At 38.5% G+C, this 19,002-nt stretch overlaps 2 protein-coding genes across 5 annotated transcripts in view; one reads left to right on the top strand and one right to left on the bottom strand.

Moving 5' to 3' along the window:
* BCL2L14 (BCL2 like 14) overlaps positions 1-10,778 on the top strand; it is a 54,650-nt gene extending 43,872 nt beyond the window's left edge. For both annotated transcript variants that reach the window (XM_058743651.1, XM_058743652.1), the window contains one exon: positions 10,691-10,778. In XM_058743651.1, the coding sequence (XP_058599634.1) occupies positions 10,691-10,750 (60 nt within the window). In that variant the 3' untranslated portion in view covers positions 10,751-10,778. The remainder of the gene's footprint in view (positions 1-10,690) is intronic.
* Positions 2,355-19,002, bottom strand: part of LRP6 (LDL receptor related protein 6) — a 181,722-nt gene continuing 165,074 nt past the window's right edge. Inside the window, exons 19-25 of one of the 3 annotated variants that reach the window (XR_009265896.1) lie at positions 18,700-18,810; positions 13,973-14,203; positions 12,589-12,725; positions 11,820-11,917; positions 9,424-9,758; positions 3,951-4,110; positions 3,191-3,214 (exon numbers count right to left, since the gene is read on the bottom strand). Coding sequence is in view for 2 of the 3 variants with exons in the window: in XM_058743646.1 (XP_058599629.1) it covers positions 9,464-9,758; positions 11,820-11,917; positions 12,589-12,725; positions 13,973-14,203; positions 18,700-18,810 (872 nt within the window). In the remaining variant the exon portion in view is untranslated. Of the gene's footprint in view, positions 4,111-4,322; positions 9,759-11,819; positions 11,918-12,588; positions 12,726-13,972; positions 14,204-18,699; positions 18,811-19,002 lie in introns of those variants that run through there. The other 2 variants (XM_058743646.1, XM_058743645.1) reach the window with 2 other exon arrangements.

The raw sequence follows: 19,002 nt of genomic DNA, 5'->3' as shown, positions 1-19,002 counted from the left end.
CATTTAAAAAAAAAAATTTTTTTTTTTTTAATTTTTTTTTTTCAACGTTTTTTAATTTATTTTTGGGACAGAGAGAGACAGAGCATGAACGGGGGAGGGGCAGAGAGAGAGGGAGACACAGAATCGGAAACAGGCTCCAGGCTCCGAGCCATCAGCCCAGAGCCTGACGCGGGGCTCGAACTCACGGACCGCGAGATCGTGACCTGGCTGAAGTCGGACGCTTAACCGACTGCGCCACCCAGGCGCCCCAAAAAAAATTTTTTTTTTAACTTTTATTTATTTTTGAGACAGAGAGAGACAGAGCATGAACGGGGGAGGGGCAGAGAGAGAGAGGGAGACACAGAATCGGAAACAGGCTCCAGGCTCTGAGCCGTCAGCACAGAGCCCGACGCGGGGCTCAAACTCACGGACCGCGAGATCACGACCCGAGCTGAAGTCGGCCACTCAACCGACTGAGCCACCCAGGCGCCCCCCAAGTACATTTTAAAGATCTAATTGGCTTTACTGAACAATTCATGAATTGGCAGCATCCTCTGTACCGAGTAGAGGGGAGCTCCAAAGGGCTACAGAAAAGGAAAGGTTCTTAAAGGCAGGACAAGGAAGTCATAAACAGAAAAAAGGATTCTTTCGGGTGAAGTCCTTCCTTTGGGGAATGCAGAAGGCCCATGTGACATATTACCTTACTGGTGCTGACTAGAAAATTCCTGACAGGTTAAAACTACATTTCTGGGGGAGGTTGAAACTGCAATTAGGTTAAGCATTACACCCTGGTTTGTTGATGTGGCCTAGCATAAGTGACTCCATTTTGGACCTGTGATTTTCCTTTTTAATAGTACTCAAGGGGGCGCCTGGGTGGCGCAGTCGGTTGGGCGTCCGACTTCAGCCAGGTCACGATCTCACGGTCCGTGAGTTCGAGCCCGGCGTCAGGCTCTGGGCTGATGGCTCGGAGCCTGGAGCCTGTTTCCGATTCTGTGTCTCCCTCTCTCTCTGCCCCTCCCCCGTTCATGCTCTGTCTTTCTCTGTCCCAAAAATAAATTAAAAACGTTGAAAAAAAAAAAAATTAATAGTACTCAAGTGCCCATAAAACATGCACTGTGATAGACCGTAGTCTGGCTGGTAAAACAAGTCTCAATAAATTTTAAAGAGTTAAACTCATACAGAGGACCTATGATCATTATGGAATTAAATCTAAAAATAACAAAATGGTATCTGGAAAATCCCCAAATATTTAGAAATTAAACATACTTTTATGTAATCTAGGGTTCAAAGAAATTACAAGTGAAATTAGAAAGTGTTTTGAACTGAATGATAATGAAAACACCAAGATTTGTGGGATGCGGCTAAAGCATGCATAGAGAGAAACATACAGCTTTAAATATTTTTATCAGAAAAAAAATGTCTGAAATCAGTGACTTAAGCTTTTATCTTAAGCAACTAGCATATTTAATCCAAATAAGTTAAAGGAAGGAAATAATGAGCAGACAACAATGAAACAGAAAATGAACATACAACAGAGAGGAATTAGAACAAGAGCTGATTTTTTTAAAAATGTTATTATTTTTTAGAGAGAGAGTGCAAGCAGCAGAGGGGCAGAGGGAAAGGGAGGGAGGGAATCTTAAGCAGGCTCCATGCCCAGCACAGTCCAGTGATGCAGGGCTCAGTCTCATGAACCTTGAGTTCATGACCTGAGCCAAAATAAAGAGTGGGACGTTTTACCGACTGAGCCACCCAGGCGCTCCAGGGCTGATTTTTTTTTTTTTTTTTTTTTAAAGATCAAGAATATCAATGCACCTTCAGTTTGACTGACCAAGACACAAATTACCAATATCAGAAATGGAAACAGGCATTGAAAGGATAAGAGACGCTTTTATGCCAATAAGCTGACTACTTAAGAGGAAATGGACAAATTCCTTGAAAGACATAAATGACAAAAATTGACATAATAGAAAATATAAATAGCTCCAGATCTACATTGAGTTCTTAAAAGCCCTGTCATGAGAATCACAGCACTGTATAAAACTTGATTCCCTTAACCCTTCCCAAGTCCTTCCCAAGAACTTGGGAAAACTCTATCAGAGCCTTATGCCAACAAATACTGAGAGATTAAATGAGTTCAGGCATGCCTTGGCAGTTAATTAAAATGGAACAAAGATTAGAATCTCAATCTTAATTTAATGTCCTTTTCCCTCCACCCTCTGCCAACTGCCTCTGATCAAAATTTTGCACTGGAGTTTTTCATACTCAAACTGGATGTTTCCTGTCTAGCTTAGGTGTTAATTGGTTGGTTGATTACATTAAGGGGGAGACAGAGGGGATATTTAGTACTTGGTGCAACAGTAAATGCTGGACAAATCTTAGCAAAATAATCTTTTATTTTTAGTCTCTTAATTGGGAAAGATTGGCTTTATATGGTGATGAAAGCTGAAGTTACAAATGCAAATCTTGGGTGGAGAATTTTCGGGGTGGGGGGGGACAGGTGGTGGTGGGGTCGATGGTGTTATGAAGACGGCATGGTAGTACAAATAAATGGAACCAGAAATCAGAGCACATTGTAAGAAAGGAAAAGTATGTTCTAAGTTCTTGAGTTGGATCCCTGTAACATAAGAGATTAACAAGAGAAAAGCATACAAATGTCTTTTAAGTTTTAAGTGACACAGGAGCCCTCATAAAGAAATGAAAACCCAAAGAAATGGTTAAACCTGTGTTTTATGCTAGGTTTGATGAGAACCGCAAAGTCATGGAAAGATATGATAGAACAAAGAGTATGAGCTATGTGTAATAAATGGGGGCAAACTTAGCAAGGCCTGTTTGTCCCTTTCTCTTCTGAGATAAGGATGCCCCCTTACCTATGTGTACAGGGAGGGCACTTCTCACATTAGGGTTAATGACCGGCTTCAGGGAAAGGTCAGAGGGTTCTTCCTGCACATGCCATTTCTCGATTCCTTGAAATACTCACTATGCTAATGTGTCGCATTTTGGGGTATCATGTCCCGGACCCTGTCAACAGTAATTCATCCTTTAATCGACATTTGCAGAAATACTGCAACTGTACGCCAAGAATTAAAAGTAAGAAAGACTGTACGTGTTAACTTAGCAGAAAACTTACCTGGGTAGAGAAAAGTCCAAAACAACTTGCACTGTCCTTCCCACTCTTGAGCCTGCCTTTAACTCGGTTCTGTCTTTCCTTTCTTGGACTCCACTGGGAACAGCACAACTTTGTTTTCCAAAGAAAAGAATGGGAGGGGTCAGCAAAGAAGTCAAGGTAAGCTCACTTAGAGAAAGAGTCTCAGAGAGAAGACTTTACACTAACATTTGTTCCACTTAACCCCCTGATGTTTGAGCTTAACTAATGCCAAATAATAAAGCTTTCCTCTCTTCCTATCAAACCAGCAAACTTAGACCCAAGCAGGGATCTAGTAGCTGTGAGTTCTCACTGGTTTTTCCATTCACTCTCATGTTAAATGTTGTAGGGGAGAATAATAACTTTGTCTACCCTTCTGCTCTTAGCCGAGACCCTCGTAATAAGAAACAGATGAACAAAACAGACAGAAAATAACATGTATTAACTTACATATACACGGGAGATACCCAGGGAAAAATGAGAAACTCCCCTAGATGGCTTACAATTCAGGCTTAACTACCGTATGAATAGGAAAAGGGGAGGGAAGATGTAGGCCTCTTAGGGAAGAGTAAGTAGGAAGTGATTTTAGGAAAGATGAATGGGTCCTTAGAAGAATAGGTGGGAGGTGTGACAGTCGGGAAGAAGTTTGGCTATTTTTCCTAGTCTTCTCTCAAGGGATAAGAATCATTTTTCCCTGGTTGATCAAGCTCCCAGGGAGGGGATTTATGGTTTATGACAACTGTGTTCCTTTTGGAGGATCAGTCTTTAGACAGACAAGGGGAGCTCAGAGAAAGCCTCTATCTGTATTTGCTGTTTTTAAAGTGCCCACCTGAATCACAGTGGCGTATTTTGAAGGGGTATATTCTGCGGCTCCTTCGGTATCGTCGTATCATATTGGGCTTTGTGTCAGGAAGAGCCATGTTCATTTTTAAAGCTAATTTCGAGAGGGGGAGGTTCAGAGTCTACAGCAGGCTCCTTCCAGGAGTTTACTGAAAACAAGAGCAGGAAACACAAAATATTTCCCTTATTATCTGTTTCCAATCACAGGTATGGGCAGCACTGAACTATGCTCAAACCTCTCTTCCAAAGTTGTATTTTATTTGAAATACAAACAAGAAAAGTGGGTTTTGTTGCCTCTGAAATGCAAGTCACAGCAATGAACAATCGGCTATTTTAATTTCTTGCTGAAAAGAATTGACACTTTTATTTTCCACTGTTTTATTATAAAAATCAACATTTCATTTGTTACAACTCAGCTTATTGTAATAATCAAAAGGGGATTTATACAAGGTATTTTTATACAGTTTACAATTAAAGCACTTATTTTACAAAAAGGGGGAAGTGAATAGTGGACAAGGGCTGACCAAATGTTGGCCATTTAAATATAAATACATCCTTGCAAAGCACCATCGTACCAAAGTCCATGAACAAGAAACACCAGCTGACTTTAAGACAATAACAAAGATTAAAGCTTAAGAAAAAATTTAAAAACACAAAGGATAAACATCTGAAAGCAGCACCAGATCCTTCACTTGCAAATAAGGCTAGTCCAGCTTAAGCTCTTGGTATCCTCTTCTTTTTACATTTTCCTACTAACCCCAGATACTTAATTTCATGTAAAATTAGATTTATTCACTTTCTTTTCCTTTTAATATTTATATTTATGCATTGATAATCATACATATATGATATATATATATATCCCTGGCCTTCTTACATTTGTTTAAAAAAAATGGACAGTTAAGCATAAGCAAAAAGCACATTGTCTCTACATCTTTGGTGTAGACTTTTGGGTAAACCCTAGATAATGGTGGACATGTAAAAGTTTTCGTTAGATCTATACTCTGAGTACAGGAAATCATTGTTTATAGTTCTATCTGTAAAGTCACGAGGATTGTTTACAGCAATAAACTTAGCAGTAGCTTAAGGATGCTTTATGAAAAAGAAAAACCAAGTAAAATTACCTGGACTGAAGGAGGGTGAGGATCGTCAGTAAGACCGAAGAATCTACCTCCCCTTCTACTCAGGTGCAGGCTTATTAGTTTCATGAGATGCAGAATCAAGTCCAACAGAAATATCCTGAGTATATGGATTCACAATGCTCATAATTTAAAAACTATAAATGTAAAATGTTATCTCCTGAAACTGAAAATTTCAAAAGGCAAATTTTGAGACTAGTATAAAATGATGCCATCCCAGAAGTCAGAAACCACACATATGCTACCAGTACTTTCTAAAATCATCTGTTGTTTCTCTGGCTCATTTCAGGCTCGGGATAAAGAAAGGAATACCAAATAAAATTAAGTCTGAGTTTAAGAATTCTGAGAACATGTTTTAAACAACACTTGATTATAAACTTATGACTCAGTCCCTGTCTACACTTAGTGTATAGTCTCATTTGTGGATGCCCTAACATTTGTTAGCCAACTGATGATAGTCACATACTCAAATCCATACCCCAAATATACGATGTATGTCATTATACAGACTTAAAGCTTATTAAAAGCATGGCATATCTGGGGTATGAAAAGCCCAAGATTTTTGCTTCTGAATTTTGTTAGATGTGTAATGGTAACCAATATGAAGCTCTTACGGCGTGCAAATCAATGAAGTGGCAAGTTTTCCCTCAGCAAGAGAAAAAACAATTTTAAAAACTACATTTCTAGGAATCAAATCTAGGCACATGACTGACTAGACTAGCACAACTATCACAGAGGAGCCAACCTGCCTACAGTAAGCCTCTCTGGTACCAGAAGTAGTCTCTACTAGGATTACTGGTATAAGGTTACATAAACACACACAGACGCATTTAACAGGCTAGGTAGGTAAGCCATACCTACTAACTGTACTTGGAGTAGTCTTCATTAGTAGGCCTTTATGGCAAAACAAAAAGATTCTCCCCCAAATTAACTACCTAACACAGATGGTAGAGATTTTTGTGTATTATCAAAGTTGGAGTTGGCCTTCTACAAATTATTGACTTTAGAGTGTTTTAAAATGATGAACAAATATATAATCCTCAGTCAAGCTAAAATTTTACTGCTCAAAAGCTCTGCCCCCAAATTATTGGCCTATTAGATGAAAATGTACTGTAAAGTCTTCATTTCTAAATATATATCATCCCTTTAGAACAGATATTCTCAAGTGTCAGATACTTCTTGATATATCTCAAAGTACTGTTATATTAAAATTAAGATAGTTAAAATAACTAATGTTCTGCTGGACAGACATCTCACGTATGCTGCTATAGAAGAGGGGCAGCAAAGGTCAAAGGCGTAATAATATTTCACAAAAGAAAAATTAATACTGAGAAATTCTATCCCTTAGCTTTTTTTTTTTTTTCTTGTGAATATGCCATTATCTGATTTAAGCAGCAAAACCCCATGGGTCACTGTTCAGAAGACAAGGGTTCTGCAGGAGCCAAGTTCAAAGTTATAAAAGCACAGTTATAAAAGACCACCTCAATGAAGGTGAGCCTACTATAGCACATAAGCACAAAGTATACGATGCCAGAGTTCATTTCTCAGATAACTTTAATCACATCATTAACTAGACATGCTTTAAGACCGGTGTTCAAAATTAAATACTTAAGTATTTAAGGAAAATAATGACATTTTATTCATTTTACCCTCATGGATAGTGAATATAGCAATACATCAAATTCAAAACCTTTATCCACTTTCCCCCTGATTTGTGCTCATGTTTATTTTTTATCTTCAGTTCTTCCAATTAAACCTCTTGTTTAATACTAATCAAGATAGTTTGTTACTTAAGCTTAACTGTCCATGTAGCCCGAGGGCCAATCTTTCCCGATTTTTGACAATTCTCTCATTTAAAGGTACACCCCCCCACCCCAATATTAAGAATCCATCTCAACTACCCAAGAAAGAGGACCCTGAGATTAAGCGGAACTGCCTTCAAATAATTTCAAACAAATTGGCACACAAATCAGTATTTTGCAAGAAGAGGCCATTGCCATCGCAGTACAAGCACTTGAACTGAGATACAACAAGGCAATATTCTTCTTAATTCGTTATAGTGCAAGTTTCCACATGGGAAGCCCACCGGATAAAGATGCACATTAAAAAATGTAAACATATAGAATTCTTAAATTCTAATTGATACCCAGTTATTGCTAACCTTTCCATCTTCATTTAAGTGTCAGAGGCCCCCGTGTCACAGAATGCAACTCCAGTGTCCATTCTGTTAGACTGTGAGCACTTTGTTCCACCGACAGGAAGAGTTAATGCAAGACACTGATGGATCACCATTTATTTATATGCAAACTCAAGGGCACCTGATTCATAGAAGGTGCCCCTGACAATCTAAGCATTATTCTGAAACCACATTTTTTCTCATTAAAAAGTTTCCTCAGGTATTTTTAATTGCTTATAAAGTTACTTCACCCCTGCCAAAAGTCTGAATCTTTTCTTCCATGGTTTTCTCTTGGGCCCTGAAATCCAGAGAGGCCTCAGCAAGACAGAATTAAAAAAAAAAAAAAAAAAGAAATCATTCAAATAACTGACTGACCAACATCTGTTAAGGTAAAAATACATTAGTTTAAAAACACATTCAGTTTTAGCAGAGAAGTGCTGGAAAAATGTAAAAAGCAGGAAACTAACTTCTGGCAAGGTGGCAGAGCAGTGCTAGAATCATTCCACACGTCAGCCCTAAGAGCTGAAGAGGCAGCAGCCCCAGGACCACGCAGGTCAGGCAGGTGGCAGAAGAACCTTCCGTTACTCCCCTCCACCCAAGTTCTGACAGCTGAGAAGTCAACGGTTGGCCTTCTCGTTTAATCCACATTGTTAAATTTGTTAAATCATCTTAATCCATAACAGGATAAGAGAGAACACACAAAAATATATAAGAGGTGATTATAAGAATAATTTGTGGATAATTTGAAAACAATCTAACATTCACATTGGGTAACAGGAAGATATTAAAGTCACGTCACACATTAGAAGAGGTATGTATGTAGACATCACTCAGAAAAATTGGCCTAAAGAACGTGAAAATGTCACAAACAGTTAATAAAGGGAAAACCTAATGATAACAAAAAAATTCTCTTTTTAAATAGATTGTCTCTAACTGGAACATATTTAAATGTTTTACTAGAAAAAAATATATATATATAAATGATTTCATATTGTGGTATTATATGCTGAAAGTACTGCAAGGATATATGATTAATTTACAACAAAACATAATGGTTAAATTTGTAATTCTTAAACATTGCCTATATGTGTTGTGAAAAGATATTTTAATGAGCATTAAAACAATCTTGGAAGAGGAGCACTAATATGTCTAACCTTTGATCATTAAGCAAAAACATCAGTCAAACTGAAGAGCTAAGCCTACAGAGGAACAGAGCTAGTAGAAATATTAAAATGAAACCTTAATTTAGAAAATTCCATTTTATCAATCCTCAGATAAAAAAGCTTTGAATAAATCGTGATATCTTGGCAAAATGGCCTACAAAGCTGCTGGGGGAGGAAGCAAGGTAAAAACACCTAGAGAAAAAACGAATTCTTCTGACAGAGGCTGTGGGTTCTAAGGTAGGGACAGAAGACTTGCACACACAAAGAGCCCCACACCATCTGACTGGACAGCTCATCTCCTCCAATGGCAACACCCAGAAGGGATTTTTATAAAGACCTATTTTCCTCACTAAAATAATGGGATTCCTAGAGAAAATAAAGCCCTTTGTCCAAAGTTAGTTTTAATACCTTTTTTTCTTTTTCCTTTTGTGATTTCTTAAACTTATTGGCCCTCAAATGTTAGCTAACATGAAGGCTATTTGGCTACTTCCAAGTATCTATGGTTTGCTGCTCTGAGATGGACTTGAATTTTTCTTCTTCTTCTCCTTCTTTTCCTCCTCCTTCTTCTTCTTCTTCTTCTTCTTCTTCTTCTTCTTCTTCTTCTTCTTCTTCTTCTTCTTCCTCTTCTTCTCTTTCTCTCTCTCTTTTTTTTTGGTATTAATAAAGCCCAGACATTCCTGGTCAGTGATGCCTTTATTATTCCTGTTTCCTTTGTACTCAGTCACTTCACTGGGTTTAAGGCATGCTTTGTGTATTTAGTTTGCAAAAATAAAACTTTTAGTACAAATTTATTTTTTATACAAATTTTTATGGCACAAGCAGCAAATCTGCTGTTTTAAGAAAATATATAAATATCCTTTTCTTCTGTACAAATATCTCCAGTATTCCCTACCCCATTTATAATTTTTAACTGTACATGGTCTGCCTCATCTTTCTCCAATAGCTCCCTCCCCCCCTCCAGATCTCAACCAAATTTGTATTTACATTTTTGCGTTGGAGGCAGTCAGAGGAGGAGGGCCCCTCCTCAGGAGGAGTCTGTACAGGGGGAGGGTGGCGGTGGGTAGAGGTGATGAGAGTAGCTCCTCTCTGTGTATGGAGAGGGTGGGCAGCTTTCATAGTTCTCTTCTGCTGACAAGTATTGGCTTCGGGGCGTGGGAGGCGGGGGCACAGGCTCTGAGTCATAGTTCAAGTCACTAGTGTAGCCCTTGGCCGTTGCCACTGAGGTCATCCTCCGGCTGGGAGCATAGTCACTGTCACAGACATCTGTGCTGCAGGGTGTGGTAGGGGGTGCAAAGTGCCGGTAGCTATATGGCCTGTAGCTGGTAGGGGGAGAAGATCAAGAAGCAGACACTTAGTTTTATAGAAAAGCAGTTTCTTCTCTATCAGAATACAGAAGTATTAGATGTAAACTTCAGGTTGAAGATCATACACTACTACAATTAAAAAAAATTTTCTTGATGTTTCTTTATTTTTGAGAGACAGAGCACGAGCAACAGAGGGGGAGAGAGAGAGGGAGACACAGAACTCACAGCAGGCTCCAGGCTCTGCGCTGTCAAGCACAACCCGACGCAGGGCTCAAACCCAAGAACTGAGATCATGACCCAAACCGAAGTCGGACGTTTAACCAACTGAGACCTAATTTATTTCTTGTTGTTCTGCCTTTTCAAGTTCAGCAAGTTTGCAGCATGGCTAACTAATAAAAAAGGCATTGAAAAGAGATGAACACACTAGTGAAAGGAAGCGCTCATTTCAAAGTGCTAGCTCTCACTTCTACTTCTATCTGTAACTTCATGTAGCATTTACATTTGAAATATAGTAAAGCTGATCTTATTTCATATTTATCCCAATCAAGGTTTCTTTATATACTCCGTCACCAAAGTGACAAAAGAGGGGCAAGAGTACGTGCAAAGCTGAGGTAACAATCCACTAAACACCCAGTGCTACAGAGTGTGCCACAAGACCCCATCCCAACACAGAAACCATCTGCTAGCACCCAGGGTTGGTCTCAAAACAAACGGCTAAAGGTTACACGACCTGCTGAGCAGGTTCTCAAGCGGTTTTACTACCAATATTGACATGAGGTCATAGCACTTTTTAGGTTTTATCTTTCTGTCCAATCAGGTTTGAGCCTTGATGAACATTCTAGGCTCAACTAAAAGGCCAAACACTTCCATTTTCATGTTAAAAAAAAAAAAAAAAAAAAAGCTAGGAAAAAAGGAAAGAAAATCAACAAAATTCTTTTACATTCCAGTTCAGACAAGAATCTCAACAAATGATGAAAAGTGACTCAGAAGAAAGAAACTGGGCTTAATTTGAGACGTGGGAAATGGTCAAGTAAGAAATGTTTTTGATGCAATTATGTTCATTTTAATGAAACAATGTTTTATTCAATTTAAAGAAAAAACTTTTTAAAAATAAAAATTTGGGGTCTTTCATTTTGTTTTTTTCAGTTTTGAGGTTTCTGCTTTCTCTTTCGGCTTTTTAGAACAAACTAGTGGCAAGGAAAGCAATTTACAATAAAACACAAAAATATCAGCTCAGAATCAGGCCTTAATCTTATGTATATAAACTGAAATGGGAATTCTGAGTAAGATACTATCAACAGTTTCACTTGATTTCTACCTATCTGTACGGTTTTATCAGGGCAATTTGACTGGAAGTCTAGGAAACACTTATCTAGAAGATAATAGGCACTTGAGGGACACTGATAAACACAGCACTAGGTTTACACAGAGAGTATCAAGCCGCTGACTTTCTGCTGGCCTTTGAAACAAGATGGAAAGAGTAAGGTAAACACTAGTCCTTCTCCTGCTTAACATGCTCTACAGACACAAATCAGCACAAGGGGAAAATGTCCCCATTTTGTCTTACAAATAGATTTCATTTATTTTAGTGAGTTGTGATTTATTCCAGGCAACTTTATGAAGAATTTTTCATTCCAGATGGTGTAATACTGAAGCAAGGGCTGAACTTAAGCTTCTCCCAACTTCTCTCAAATTCTGTGCTCTTTGCACCCCTGCAATTTTACAGCTCTCACAACTCTTTGAACTCCAGTCCTATGCCAATATTCCATTCCTAGGCCACCAAACAAAGCTGACCTGAGCAGTAGCCTATTTTGTAATCAGTTATTTTGGTGGGTAACTTTTCCTTACAATACTGCCAAAGCAGTGTGGGGAGCTGACTCTACTTCATTATTATAAAGTCAACACTTGTGACTCTCTCTAAAAAAATGTGTAATGCCTGAAAAGAAAAGGATGTGCGGTAGGGACAACATCAGCATTATCAAGGCAAGATGCCTAATCTCTCTCATCATCTATTTATGTAGGGCTACATCAAACCCACTACTTCTTTCTTCTAATAAATACTTCCACTTATCTTACCTGTAGGACCTATGAGTGGAAGGACTATTTGAAGAATAACCAAATTCCATAGTGTAATGTGATCGCTCTGTGGCTGGGGATGGCGGAGGGTTCAAAATCTAAACGGAACAATAATTAAATTATTACAATAATTATTACAATAATAATAATGCCAGATAAAGACCATTAGACTTTCTTTACACTCTCTTCCTTCATCTGTTTGTATTCCTTTCCCTTACACAGTTAGCACAATCTTTCTTTCAAAGAACTGACCTCAAATAGTGCTTCAGGAGTGGGGCTCTCTACTCCTTAAGATACAATTTCATCATGGCTAAACAGTGCAAGGTAATAAGCAGAAAATCTATAATCTGTAAGTCACTGGTTTAAGTTCAGCACAATAGGGTTCTGATTTTTTTAAATTATAAACGTTTAGAGAAAAATCACTGACTTAGGAGAAATAACAGGCATGCTTCCTTTTTTGGGAGGTTACAGAATGAAGGTCATCCTAAGTCTCTCAGGAGATACTATTTAGTAGTTCTACTTTTACCCAAAATATGAAATTACTGTCTAGTGCCTTCAAATATGCTGGTTAATACACAGTAAACTTAAAGACTTTAAAATTCTTGCATGGTGGTGGCAAATCTTTCCTAGGAGCCTTATATGCCTAAATAGTATACTAAAAAACTTTCTAAGTTACCATCACTAAGCACTCACATTTAAAGAAGTTAAAAGTCTAGGATCCTATTTATCTTAGCATTCAAAGTGAAACAAAGGAAAACAGACTGCTTACTGCAGGGAAGTAAGTGCCTTTGGTGCTTGAAGAACTACTTGATGATGCTCCTGTGACATGAGCTCGGTCATAAGGGGGTCCACTGCTTCCCCCCATGATACTGAGGGAGCTGATCATTGATTTACCTCGAGACATTCCTAAAATGAAGGAGGATAAATACTGAAGATGATTAAGATCTATACAAATTATTTTTATGTATAAAATATTTCTATTTAATACTAGGATTACAAATACCAATAGCCAAATAGTTTGATTTTAAAACAATTTGTGCTCTCGTTTCCTAACAATAATTGAAAATGCTTAATGCAGAAGGGAAACGAATGTTCTCTAGAAGTGAACACTTCCACTGAGAGCTGGCCTAGAACAAGGCCAAGAATAGCTCCCATCCCTTCCCCCCAAGGATAGAAGCAGCACTCTTCAAAACAAGAAGTTTTCAACTTTAGAGGATTTGCAGAAGAAAAGGCCTATGGAGAGTGGAGGCTGTAAAGCAGGGTAGATTAAACAAGAGATTTGCTCAAAAGGAAACTAAATCCACTTTTAAGGGCATGAATACAAAGTATGGGAGATTTTTCATCTTTTTCATCTAATGTATGCAAATGTTGTTGGAATCACAACCACCAATGCCAGAATTCTATTTTTTCCCAAGTGACTTCCCATATTCCACTAACTGAAAATAGGTATAGCAAAATAAGGAATCATTATCATTAACAGTTTCAAAATCCTGTTTACTTAGAGTTACACCCAGAATAAGTTCTTATTTTCTGACAGCTTTTGCCTGGTAACTCCTTCTCCATATTCATTAAAATAATGGGGGGGGGGGTCTTTTCACTATAGGCACCAGAAAGCACTACAAGAAAGCTGTACTTTGCTAGAGCAATATCGTCTACTCAAGTACACAGAATTTCTGGCTACTTGGCTATGCCAAAACAAACCTGCTATCAACCCAGCTATTTCCAAATCTTTGTTTGCTGAAAAGGAATCCTAATCTATTTTTTTGCACCTTCAATTCCTGTCCTCAGTGGTCCTGAGGTCTCCTAATAGTGCACCTAAAGGACTTGTGGTTTATGACGCTTTACCAAATGTCTAGCTTTCACTTTCAGTAGAGTACATCCAGAAATACAGTATATGTAGTGCATGCAGTAAATGCAATCAGTGTATATAAATGTGTATGTATTTGCTTTATATTTTTTGGACAATTTCTACTAAGATCTAAGATCTTCTGTATAAAGAGTGCTAAAAGTAAAATATTTATTCTTATAATTTTTTAAACCCAAAGGAGTCTAGTTTGAAACAGACTCTAGGCAGTATCTTGTTTCTATAAAGGAAATTTGGCAATGTTGCCAGGACCCAAGACTTGATTCCCAATGGATCAGTCTTAGCTCACCTGGAAGAGATCCTGACAAAGAACTTGGGTGTGGCACATAACCAAGGGGCACAGAAGCTGGTCCATGAACTACATAGTCATTAGTCATGGTTTCCCCATCTCCCTTCATACGTGGACACAACATTCTCTGGCAGATGAAGTATATGGTTCCAGATACAAAAATGGTGACAATTACTCCAATAACTGAACCAACTGTATTGGTGGCCTGTGGAGCTGGTTCCTCAGTTGGATCTAAAATGAGAATGCAGTACAGTTATATAATGGAGAAACAACTGCAGACTCAAAATAGTTATTATGAATACATGTACACCATGCCCTATGGGTATATAAATACCATTAGAAATCAAAATGAACTATCCTTAAGCAAAGATAGAAATAAAACAATACACTGAGAAGTATATCTGCAAACTGATAACAAAGATGTAAGTGAATTATAGTTAATCATTAAGCTTTAATACAGAGACAGTTAAAATTTATCCTACTTTATTATTTTTTTTAATGTTTATTTTTGACAGAGAGAGAGAGAGAAAGAGAGAGAGAGACAGACAGACAGAGCATGAGCGGGGGAGGGGCAGAGAGAGAGGGAGACAACGGAATCCGAAGCAGGCTCCAGGTTCTGAGCTGACAGCACAGAGCCCGACATGGGGCTCGAACTCACAGACCACGAGATCATGACCTGAGCCGAAGTCAGACGCTCAACTGACTGAGCCACCCAGGCGCCCCATCCTACCTTATTTTTTAAAATTATTTATTTATTTAAGTAATCTCTACACCCAACATGGGGCTCGAACTCCTGACCCCGAGATCAAGAGTCGCATGCTCCTCCAACTGAGCCAGCCAGGCGCCTCATCCTACTTCATTTTGTATATCATAAAATAACAGGGTTATTTTGAAATTTCAGAGAAAATTTTAGGGCCAAAAGGGATGTACCTAGAAAAGTCGTCAAATGTTTTAACTGGAATAACAAAGAAGCCAACTCTGCACCAGCAAGGCACGAGCTCTGAGCCTGATTTTAGGTTTGAAAAGTGACATATAGGCCTGGTGAAGGGAGATGAGAAGCTAAAGATGAACATTAGCTCTCAGGCCCAATATGCTGGTACCTTCAGGGTAAGTCTAGTGAGGGCAAGAAACATAAGGTATCTGGTACCTGAGTGCGGGAGGACTTAGAAAGGTGAGAGCATGAGAGAACCAGAGGAAGACCCTGCCCGTGGCATTCACCTTCATCAGATCCCTGAGCTATCTAAGGCTTTAGAAGCAGGTGGCATCAATATTACAGGTAGAGGGAAATAGCAAAAGGCCTCATCAGATTTAGAGTATTACTCTTCTATTTAGAAGGAAATTCCTTCCATTCCGAATAGTCAGACTGTATCTCGCAACTGCAGATCTTTTAAAAAACCTTCCTTCTGCTTCATCTTACCTTAAATCTCCCACCCACAGAGTTAAATTCAGCCCCTAATAGATTAAATAAAAGAAAGGAAAGAAAATGATATCATTAAATTACAAAATATGCAGGGGCTGTCAGTTACATATTTTGTCTGTGGACCCTGGGGTACAGATCCTCCCCAGTCCTTGTGAGCAGCCATCTATCGTACTCCCTTCCAGTGCCTTGGCATTGCTTTCTAAGGCCAAGCGTCAAGACAGAATAGTTTATATTCACTATCTCCAATGCTTAGTCTCTGGGTCACATCCTGACTCACTGAAATCAGGCTCCTATCCTCATCGCCACAGTGAAACTAGTCTGGCAAAGGTCAGAGTTCTCCTATTTGCCATTTTCACTAACTCTTCATCTTACTGACCTCTCTAAACATTCAATGCTGCTGGCTCTATGTTTTCTTCTCAAAAATGTCTAAACAGTATCCTTCCAAGATACCACTCTCTTAATTTTACTGTCTCTGATTCTTCTTTTTTCTGTTTCCTTTTGTTGGCTTCCTTCTCTTCTGTTGCCTCTTAGGTGCAGGTGCTTGCCAGACTTCCTTCTATCTTCTACTATTTTCCTCTTCTACGTAACTCTCCCTGAGAGACTTCATCTACTGCTTCAGCTTTAATTATCTTTAACAGTAGAGGCCAAATCTCTCTCCTGAGCTACAGACCCATACAATTGACAACTTCCTGAATAGCTTCAATGGGATAAGCTCATCAGCAACTTTGAAGAGACCTGTCTACACTGCAGTCGTCTTCACCAATATCTGACATGTTTCCTAGATTCCAGGGGTAAAGCAGATCATAAATAAATGATGGCACCTGTGGCAAATCAAAAGCATTTAAATTAAACTTAAAATTTAAAAATTAATAAAAAAACTTGTATCAGGCAAACATTACATCTGAGCCAAGATATGGAATGGTCCTTCAGTTTTCAGTCCCTGCTACATACTCTAGTTAATGACTCCAGCCACTCGGTGAGATACCTATGAGTTAAGCTAAACTTATCAACTACATCCAAGTGGTTACAAAACGCTTTTTACTCTATTTCTGAGATAGCTCTGAACTCTATCCCTTCCTTTCCACCACCACTGCTCCTCTTGATTTAGATAATCATCTTCTGCCTAAACTACAATCGCCTAAGAATTTTTAAATTATAGGCTCCAAGTAATTAGATGGTGAAAAAAATTTAGTGGGTTACAACAAGCATTTTAAAACAGAAAACTTCAGAATACATTCTACATAATATAGGTATATACTATCGCATGACTCGTTTACATGTACACCCCCATCTTTGTACTCCTCTTGAGGTGATCCAAAAAGTGTGAAAGCAACCAATGTGTCATTTAGCTGCCTCTAATCTTATATTGGCAATGCATCTGCTTTTACAGCTTTCACAATTACATAGCCATGCTGGTCCTTCACTTAAGTTTGTCAATGGCTGTTATTCTGGATGCTCTCTGGGCTTTTTAGAAGAAAAGCAGAGTCTTCTATGATCTCACCCTTACTGTATGTTCTTTTGCTGATATCCCTCCTCAAGACATAGCCTACATTTTGGCATCCCATTTACATGTAGTTTCCCAGAGGTGCCTGTTTCACTCTGCTTTTGAATAGCATATTCTCTCTGCTTGGAATGCAATCTCTCCACTTATCTGTACAATTAACTCTATTCACTGATCAATACCCAATTTTAAGCACCATTTTTCTAAGATGTCTTCCTTGATGAACCCTGTTTTTATTCCTGAAGATCTGACCACTCACTCTGTTGTGCTACCACTCGTACAGATCTCTACAACAGCACGTTTAGTATCATTTACCACACTCCTTAATCAACAGTATCTACTATGAACCAAGCTATATATTTTATATACATTAAGTTATTTACTTTTCTCACAACCACCAGGCTAAACATTATCTTCATTTTAAAGATAAAGAAACTAAAGTCTGACAATAAATAATTTGCTGGTAAGAGGTGGAGCCAGAATTCAAATCCATCTCTACTTGGCTTTAAAATCGCTATTTTTATGGTGCCTGGGTGGCTCAGTCAGTTAAGCGTCTATTGGTTTTAGCTCAGGTCATGATCTCACAGTTTCATGAGTTCGAGCCCCGCATTGGGCTCTACGCTGGCAGTGCAGAGTCTGCTCGGGAGTCTCTCTCTCACCATTGTTCTCTGCCTCTCCCCCACTCACGCTATCTCTCTCTCAAAATAAGTAAACTAAAAAATAACAATAAAATAAAATCACTATTCTTACTACAACCTCAACCATAAGAGACTCTGAGAGAGGGAGAGAGAGAATCCCAAGCAGGCTCTGTGTTGCCAGTATAGAGCCTGACGTGGGGCTTGAACTCATGAAACTGTGAGATCATGACCTGAGCCAAGATCAAGAGTTGGATGTTTAACCGACTGAGCCACCCAGGCAACCTATGAGTAAAGAGCTTTTAAATGAATTTTACCTAAATTTCATTAAACCAGTTTGACAGGGTAGATCTGATTTATGCTGAATTCCACTCAGAACTAAGTTTATCAATTTGGGATATATTTTATGTCAGGGCATGGTCAATAGTTATGAACCCTGAAGAAACTATGGGTTATGTACCCTAGAGTCTTTAGGCCTAGGGGTATAAGATGGCCTAAGTATCTTCAGGCTACATTTTAAGGAAGCTATTAAAGTCACTGAGAAACTGGTAGAAATATGTCTAGAAAAAAATGAGAGATGATAAACATCAGAAATGATGTTCAGAAACTCTTAAGCTTATGCCACCAACTGATTTCTACATATCTAAATCATTTGAGAATTTCCTAACTCTAGTTGTGGCAAAATAATACTTATTCTTCTCTGATGCTTTCCTAAATGTTTCTGTGAAGAGCTTTGTGCATAAGAAAACCACTGTCTTTAAGGAATTATTACAAGCAAAACATAAAAGATCTTGGTACAAATAACTAGCTTAACATTAATGCTTATTTCTTAATAAGGAAATTCTAAGTGAAACACATCTTTTTTTTTTTTTTTTTTTTTAATTTTTTAACGTTTATTTATTTTTGAGACAGAGAGAGACAGAGCATGAATGGGGGAAGGACAGAGAGAGAGGGAGACACAGAATCAGAAGCAGGCTCCAGGCTCTGAGCCATCAGCCCAGAGCCCGACGCGGGGCTCGAACTCACGGACCGCGAGATCGTGACCTGAGCTGAAGTCGGACGCTTAACCGACTGAGCCACCCAGGCGCCCCGTGAAACACATCTTTAAAGAAAAAAAGTATTTTAAAAAGTCTCCCAGAAGCGTAATATATAAGATTTTAGTCCTACTTACAACAATCCAGTTCATCTGATTTGTCACTGCAATCCACATTATGATCACATTTCTTATGTTTTCCAATGCACTGACCATTGGAACAGCGGAATTGATCGATTAAACAAAGCACTGGGAAAAAAATGCAAACAATTTTCTTATTTTCACTATCATGTAAAGTGAAACTCTGCCAAGAGACAAAAAGCACTTTCTGGGTACAAATGAAAAACAAATTAGACTTTAAAATATAACTTAAAAATTATTCTCTAGAGATTTCCATTGGTAGAGAGAAAAAAGTGGAAAAAGAAATCCAGCAGGAAATTT

This window comes from Neofelis nebulosa, chromosome 8, assembly GCF_028018385.1.
Source record: "Neofelis nebulosa isolate mNeoNeb1 chromosome 8, mNeoNeb1.pri, whole genome shotgun sequence".
Classification (NCBI taxonomy): domain Eukaryota; kingdom Metazoa; phylum Chordata; class Mammalia; order Carnivora; family Felidae; genus Neofelis; species Neofelis nebulosa.
The sequence above is the reverse complement of the archived record's forward strand: the minus strand, read 5'-3'. Positions and strand labels throughout refer to the sequence as shown.